Raw genomic sequence first — 8,043 nt, forward strand, 5'->3', positions numbered from 1 at the left:
AAAGTTTCCAACCCTCACACCCCCCTGCCCAGGTGGAGATCGGGGTGGGGTTTCCCCTTGGTGGCAGTGGGCGGGCGGCAAGAGGCGGGAGCTGGACCTGGGGGCGGGGGCGAGCTGGGGTCTCTGAGCTGCCAGGGTGGCCAGGGGCACACAGTAGCGGCCACCGAAGAGCAAGCAGCACTGACAAGCAGAGGTGCACCCCGCAACGGCACCTTGCTGCATGGAGCTGGGCCACTGAAAGCTGCTGACATCCCAGGGTCCTGGTTCCGAGGCTCAGCTGGCTTCTGTCTACTGTCAGCACCAGGACTGCCTGGGATCTGGCATTCTGAGCCATGGAGCGGTGCAGCCGCTGCCACCGCCTCCTTCTGCTCCTACCTCTGGTGCTGGGTCTGAGCGCTGCCCGGGGATGGGCAGGTAAGAGGAGTCCTGCCTGGGTGTCAGTCAGGCGGAGGTTGTAGCATCTGCTTGGAAGGGATCTCTCCAGGGATGCCTGGAGTGGGAGCGGCTGAGCCTTGAGAAAGGGATTTGGGGAACCAGGGTTTAGACGAGGGGCATGACACCTTGGTTCCCTGGAGCTACTATAGGACTGTCTCTCTCTCTCTGAAATGACTGGCAGAGGGCAGGTGACGCCAGCCAACAGGAGCCACCGTCCAGAGCCTGAGTAGGCTGGATTCTTGGTTTGAGTCCTTAGAAGGACTTGAGATGGCCAAAGCCAGTTTTGCCCGGTCTTTGCTGATGTCAGGGTAGTGAATACCAGGTCTGATGGGTAAAGGAAATGGGGTGAACATCTGTAGGTTGGAGCCTAGAAGGCTAGGGAAGAAAGCTACCTCCACTGTCCCGTCCTCTTTGGGTCCCCCAACCCCTCCCTGTGCCCTGGATGCTGCCACGCGGCTGGCTCTAGGGAGCCCCGGGGCTGGCTGCCAACAGGACGGCCGCTGGACAGGCCAGGATCAGGTGTCTGAGACCAGAGCCAACTCTTTGCATTCCTGCCCCTCCCCCCTCTGGCCAGTGGGACTCCCGTGGGACCTTGGTGTCCACTGGCCACATCTTTCCCTTTTTACCTCCTAGAAAAAGAGTATTTGATAACTGGATCTAAGCAGGAAGGAACCAGTTCCCCTCTCCTGGAATACACGTGTGTGTGTGTGTGTGTGTGTGTGTGTGTGTGTCTGTCTGTCTGTCTGTCTGTCTGTCTGTTTGTCTGTCTGATTTTGTATAGATCTCCATTATTCATGTTTTCTCTGCTCAAGAGAGAAAACAGGCAGGATGACTGTGTAAAGGATCTAGGTTAGACCAAATGGAGGAAGTGCACGGTGTTTACAGAGTTGAGGCAGGGGGATGACCAAGATAACTGTCTCCTTTTGGGAACTGAGTAGGGGTGGGGGAGGGACTCCAGAGAGATGGGTAACTAAGAACTCCTGAGGGAATAGGACAGGGTATTTGGGGGCTCAAGGGGATAGGCGGAGTGGCAGTGGGTCTGAGACAGTGGGGTTAGTATGTGGCTTGAGGTGGGTGGCATGGCGTGGAGCTGTCGTCCACCAGGCTTTGGCAGAGGGTGGGGACCTCTCAGGTCTCCTCTGCCCGGGGTCTCTGTGAGTCTCTGTCTCCCTCACCGTACTCTCTCAAAGCTGCCCTTGTGTGTCAGTGTTTGCGAAGCTGTCACACTTTGGGGCCAGGCTCCTCAGGGGCGGGGGAAGGTCGCGGTTTCCTAGGCTCCTGGACTCAAAGGGCCTTTTCTCTCCTGCCTGCCCCACCTCATCTACCCCACCCGCCTCTGCTCTCCTGACTGCCCTGGCCTCTGCCCCGCCCCACACTTCTACCAACACTTTTGCAAGCCCTCTCTGTGGGAGTTCTCCACTGTGGAGATGGTGTGGGAAGTGTGGGAGCGAGCTTTCACTTTCCATCATCAAGTTTGGGCCCAGGAAGCTGAAACCTAAGGAAACCTGGCTGAGTGCCTGAGTCTTGGGATTCAGGTAGTGGGGGATGGCAGGGCAGGACTGAGGTTCCAGGTGGCCGGAGCTTGCCTGGGCTTTGGGCAGGAGCTCTGATAGCATCTACAGATGTGTGGCTTGGGGCCCTGGACCTGCTCCTGGTCTGTGTGGCAGCTTCAGTTTCCCCTTCCCCCTCTTTGAACCCATTCGCCAAGTCTGAGGGCCCAGGCTTCTGGACCACCTTATTCTTACATGCCCTTCCTTAGCGCAGGCAGAGTTGCCCCTGCCCCCACCTCAACCCAGTCTCTGTGGCAACTGGAAGACCTCTCCTCTACAGCCACCTCTCTGCCTCCCCTGTGCCCAGGATGATCGATTGCCCAGATGTTGTTTGTGCTAGAGACCAAGCAGATGCCAGGAAGCCAAAGACTGGGAGATATGGAAAGAGAGGGAGAGGGAGAAAGAGGGAGAGAAAAGGGTGAACAGGGTGTCAGGGAGATGGGAAAACTGAAAAGGGGGGTGGGGGTCCAGCAGGTGCACAAGCGGGGAGGGGAGCAGGGGGCAGAGGGCAGGAGATGGAACAGGGAATCAGGTGTGAGCCTAGCAGAGATCCACAGCTGAGAGAGACAGCGAGTCTGAGACACAGATGCTGCGAGAGGGAGGGGGGCAGAGCGTGGAGTTGCATGCCAGCCGCTAGGTGCACCTGCCCTTTGTGTCACTTTGCTTCCCTCCCACCTAGGTCCCTTTAGGAGAATGTCAGGAAAACCGAGATCTACGTATTCCCTAGTTAGACCCTCCTCAGGACGTGTTCTAACTCCTAACTCTAACCCTGCCCCTCCCAGGTGCTCCCTCTGTGGATGTGCTTCGTGCCCTGAGGTTCCCCTCCCTTCCCGATGGTGTTCGGAGATCAAAAGGGGTCTGTCCGGGTGATGCGGCTTACCGTGTGGCACGGCCTGCCCAGCTCAGCGCACCCACCCGCCAGCTCTTCCCAGGTTTGGTCGGCAAGATGGGGAGGTGGTGAGATGAGGTTTGGGATCTCTGCCTCTCACTCCATCTGCGTGTCTCTCTCTGGGGTTCCAGGAGGCTTTCCTAAAGACTTCTCTCTGCTGACGGTTGTCCGGACCCGCCCTGGCCTCCAGGCTCCCCTCTTGACTCTATACAGCGCCCAGGGAGTCCAGCAGCTGGGCCTGGAGCTCGGCCGCCCTGTCCGCTTTCTCTATGAGGACCAGAGGGGACGGCCACAAGCCTCCGCTCAGCCTATCTTCCGAGGCCTCAGCCTAGCAGATGGCAAGTAAGTCACCTTGTCCCTTTGTCCCTTTGTCCCTTTGTCCTGCCTGGCCCACACCTTCGGCAGAAAGTGACACACAGCCTCCAGCTTCTAAACTGAGGACCTCTACTGGACCTTTGGGCACACTTGGCCCTGAACTTGTCACTTCTTGATCAGTGTTAGGGTCTCAGAGACAATATCTGGGAACTGGGATAAAAAGGTACTCGCTGATACGATGGGAAAATCACTTAACTTTTTTGACCTTCAGTTTCTATGTCTGTAAGACCAAGATCATCATACATGTCACCCCAACTAGAAAATGCCCATCATATATTGCTTGATTAGTGCCTGCATGTATGTCCATGCACCATACGTGTGCCTGGTACCAGTACACATGCCAGAATTGGGTGTCAGATCCCCAGGGACTAGAGTTACAGGTGGCTGCGAACCACCATATAGGTGTTGGGAATTGAACTCAGACCCTCTGGAAGAGCAGCCAGTGCTCTTAACCCTTGAACCATCTCTCCAGCCCTTCCGTTGTGATTCTTGATCCCATTATCTTTGCCAAGTCTTTTACTTGCTGTGGCCCAGCTCTGCCGACTCCCCGATTTCACAAGTAAGTCACGTGAACTTCTTACCCCACGATTAGGTGGCACCACGTGGCTGTGGCTGTGAAGGGTCAGTCTGTCACTCTCATTGTGGACTGTAAGAAGCGAGTCACCCGGCCCCTTCCCCGAAGTGTGCATCCGGTGTTGGACACCCACGGGGTAGTGATCTTTGGTGCCCACATCCTTGATGACGAAGTCTTTGAAGTAAGTCTGAGGAGAGTGATTCTGTCCCCACACCTCGTGGCTGTACTTCTGGCTCTAGCCCTCTGTCTTCCTAGGCTTAAGCCTTCATTTCTCTTCCCATGGTGTTTTATTTTCATTTGTCTTCAGGGTGGGTATTCTCAGTAGACAGCAAGCGGCCCCCTTATATAGATATAGCTTATAGCCAATTATTCAGTCATCTGTATATTACCTATTCACCAATAGATCTATTCCTTCAACCAATTTACTGGTTCACCCACATATTCCACTATCCAGTCACCCACAGACAACCCCTCATGCATGCATCCATGCCCTCCAACTCCTGTTCATCCACCCAGCCAGCCACGTATTCGCCAGACACCCGCTGACCGACCTGCGGATGCATGCGCCACCTAGCCTGTTCATCCATTTGCTTGCCAAACCATCTACCCAGGCAGCTCTCTCCTCGTACACGTAGGCTTATATTGGCACACTCACCTGTCATCCGCCTACAGAGCCATACCTCCTTCAAGCCGTGAGTCCGTCATCCAGCTACTCATCCATTCATCCCTCATCATTCTCTTGAGCCTGAACATCTATTGACCCATCCACCCTCCTACCCCATCTGTCCATCCGTCGACCCATCTATTCACCCAGCACCCACATAGCCAGCTACTGTTTTCTGAATATCACACCTCATTAGTGAAGGAAAGCGCAGCATGGTTGTACAAGGTCTGACAACCCGGGGAGTTCTTGGTTTTGCTTTGAGATGAGCCATGTGTGGACGCAAGTAATTGCCACTAGGCTTCGGAAGGAGACGGATTCTTCATTTCTAGAGATCCGTCCAGGGACCCCCCCCCACCATCATTAATGCTGTAAGGCCGAGCACCCGGGACTGTACCTGTCTCTAAAAGCCACTGTGGAGAGGCCCACGTGTGACCACAGGGGCAGGGAGTGCATGACCTGTGTTCAGTCTGAAGTTGGAAGGCCTGAGTTCTAGATCTGACCTGTCACAGAGTGACCCTGGGCTCATCAGTGACTAAGACATGAAACCCAGGGCATCCCGTATGGAAGGGACGGAAAGGGATGGAGGTCCTCGTCCTCCTGACTGTTCTCAGTGTTATGGAGATCCCTGCAGGAAGCTGACCCTGACCTCCTCCCACACCCAGCTTAGTCCCAGACCGTTATACAGCTATTCAGCCGTCCGCACGCTACCTGTTCACCGCTCCATCTATTCCTTCAACCAATTTCTCCGTTCATCCACACACCCAGCCGCCTAGTCACAGACACCCGCTGACCGACCTGTGGAAGCACGCACTGCACTGCCTTGCCTGTCTGTCTGTTTGCTTGCCTGACCAATCTACCCAGTCACCTCATCCCAGACCATTCCTGCCACCTCTCCGAGCTCCCCCTTTTATCTCTCCATCTTTTTTTTCTTCTCATCTCTGCAGGGCGATGTTCAGGAGCTCCTCATTGTCCCAGGCGTCCAAGCTGCCTATCAGTCTTGTGGACAGAAGGATCTGGAATGTGAGAGAGAACAGAGGGACGGACCTCAGACTCAGAAGCCTCACAGAGCCCAGAGGTCTCCAAAGAAGGAGCCAGCAAGACTTCATAAGCCACAGAGCCAGGAGCCCCAGCAGCAGGTGAGGGAGTTGGGCAAACAGAAACTGCAGCCTGTGGGGAGAACACTGGGCTTGTCCAGGACTGTCCCCCACAGCGGTCTGTCCTCACTGCCCGTCCCGTCCTCGTTAGTCTGCAGCTGTACTTCCCCATTCCCATAATGCCCTTCTCCCAGTCCTCAGTCATCCGCCTTTTTATTTTCATTTAAAAATAAAAAGAGTAAGAAGAAGAAGAATCCCTGGTGGGAGCCGCGTGCGCCTACCCGTGTGTGATAACTTCTTCCTGTCTGCCTCGGGTTTCCCATCTCTTTCTTGAATTAAGAGATTGGGAGATAATAGGGGGACAGGTGAGCCCCGAGGAGGAGGGGACAGGTGACTGGAGCTGAGATGTGGTACCAAGGAGGGTAGGGGGGATAGGGAGGGACTAGGGGTAGAGAGAATCTTAGGGAACAGAATGTCCATGGCTCACCAAGTGCCTCGGGATACAATGGAAAGAGGGACGGAAGTCTGGGTTGGAGGTCCTGGGAGTTCAGGGTGACAGATGTGTTCTTGGGATAGACTGAATCTCTTAATCATGTCTGCTTCCATCCACACGGGAACCCATTTCCTCTTTTCTCCTCTCCCTCCTCCCCCACCCCCTCTCTCTCCCTTGCTGTCACCTCTCCTCTGTTCACAACCCTCATTCTCTGACCCTGCACCCCCTTTTCCAACCTCCGCACCATCATCTTATCCCCCCCCCAATCTCCCATCCTGTCTGTCCCTCTCCCTGCTCCCAGCCCACTGAGTCTCTCTACTATGACTACGAACCCCCCTATTACGATGTGATGACTACAGGGACAGCCCCTGATTATCAGGTAACCTCGAGGGTCCCCTTCACCTCTCCCCCTATCAGTGTCCTCTGTGTTAAGTCCCCATCATACCCCAGCTTCTGGGGCGGACACTAGATTATGGAGGGTCACTTGCTCACTACCTGCCCCCCTATTTCTCCACTGCAGCGTCCTCAGAGCTCCAACCACAGGGCTCCCCCTTCCCCTAGGGGTCGTCGGACCCCTCCCAGAAAGTCTAACCCTCCTGCCAAGAGGTCAGCAGCCAGGCAGGCGCCCCCCTCACCAGCCCGGAGGCCCTCTCCAGCTGGAGGCTCTGGCAAAGCCCTCGGCCAGCCTCCCCCCTCCCGACACCCAGCTCGACGGGCAGCTTCCCCCACTGCCAGGGCTCCCCCCAGGACCAGAGGCAGCGGTTATCGGCAGGTAGAACGGGGCATCCAGATCTTTGCCCCCAACTTATAGACACTGGAGATTGCTTCTCCTCAAAGGGGCTGCAAGATCTGCGATTTCCCCCACCCCCGTCCCAGACCCTGCCTGTGGTGAGGACAGTTTGCAGCTTTGCTTTCTTCTCTGCTACTCTCTTACCTCCCCCCACTCCTTTCCCCCTCCCCTTGGGGCTAGTACCCCACCCCAGGCGAAGAGGAAGGAGTCCTGGAGTCCAGCCCCTTGCCATTCCTTGAAGAGGTAACTTCATTCCCAGCCTCATCTCAGCCGAGGGCCCCAACCCCATAGCATCTTGAGGAGCCATGCCTCCTTGGCCGGAGGGCTCTTCCTTTTCCTACTTAAGACTTTTCCGGTCACTCTAGACCTCTATCTGCTTGTCTAAGTATGGCCAATTCTTCCGATGTCATGGCTGCCTCATTGTCTTTTGATTCTAAAGTACACTGTCCATGTTGGTGTTCAGTGAGCTCCTCCTGTGCCACGGTGCCATTCTCGGGTCCCTTTTCTGTCCAGCACTCTCACTTTCTTCTCTCTGTCTTTGGTTTTGGACTCCTCATCTGTCATTATGTCTATGGACTGTCCTGTGTCCAGCCCTCCGGCCATCCTAGTTCTCTACTGTTTCCTCTAACCACACCCATTTCCAAACATCCACTTTGTGGTCAGTAGTCATCCCGTTTCCATTTAGTCCCTCGGTCTCTCCCCTTGATCCCTTGGAGAAGAACACCCCAGACCCAGCGACTCTCAGAATCCTTTGGGCTAGAAGTTTTCAAACCCTGGGACCCAGAGGACATCTGATCTCAGGCCTAATGCCTCCATCTATCCTCCCTCCCTCCTGGTCCTTGGGAAGGAGCAGACAGATCTCCAGGTCTCCCCAACCGCTGACAGTTTCCAGGCAGAGGAATATGGGGAGGGAGGCACAGACTCCCCAGCAGGGTTCTACGATTACACCTATGGCTATGGGGATGATTACCGTGAGGAGACCGAGCTTGGCCCTGCCCTCTCTGCGGAGACAGTTCACTCAGGAGCCGTAAGTGGAAGCAGCTCCTGGTTCATCCTTTGCCATCAGGGGATGTGAAGTGGATTGCTTCCTGTTTGATCCTTGTTGGCTGTGGGCTACTTCCTGTTTGATCCTTGTTGGCTGTGGGCTACTTCCTGTTTGATCCTTGTTGGCTGTGGGCT

At 55.5% G+C, this 8,043-nt stretch overlaps 1 protein-coding gene across 4 annotated transcripts in view; it reads left to right on the forward strand.

Moving 5' to 3' along the window:
- The first annotated feature begins 140 nt into the window (after nucleotides 1-140).
- Nucleotides 141-8,043, forward strand: part of Col11a2 (collagen type XI alpha 2 chain) — a 27,362-nt gene continuing 19,459 nt past the window's right edge. The window contains exons 1-8 of one of the 4 annotated variants that reach the window (XM_021218193.2): nucleotides 141-414; nucleotides 2,768-2,917; nucleotides 3,006-3,216; nucleotides 3,842-4,004; nucleotides 5,432-5,623; nucleotides 6,376-6,453; nucleotides 7,045-7,107; nucleotides 7,712-7,891. In XM_021218193.2, coding sequence (XP_021073852.1) covers nucleotides 333-414; nucleotides 2,768-2,917; nucleotides 3,006-3,216; nucleotides 3,842-4,004; nucleotides 5,432-5,623; nucleotides 6,376-6,453; nucleotides 7,045-7,107; nucleotides 7,712-7,891 — 1,119 coding nt within the window. In that variant the 5' untranslated portion in view covers nucleotides 141-332. The remainder of the gene's footprint in view (nucleotides 415-2,767; nucleotides 2,918-3,005; nucleotides 3,217-3,841; nucleotides 4,005-5,431; nucleotides 5,624-6,375; nucleotides 6,454-7,044; nucleotides 7,108-7,711; nucleotides 7,892-8,043) is intronic. The other 3 variants (XM_029531257.1, XM_029531256.1, XM_021218196.2) reach the window with 3 other exon arrangements.

The sequence above is a fragment of the Mus pahari genome, chromosome 18 (genome assembly GCF_900095145.1).
Source record: "Mus pahari chromosome 18, PAHARI_EIJ_v1.1, whole genome shotgun sequence".
NCBI classification, from domain to species: domain Eukaryota; kingdom Metazoa; phylum Chordata; class Mammalia; order Rodentia; family Muridae; genus Mus; species Mus pahari.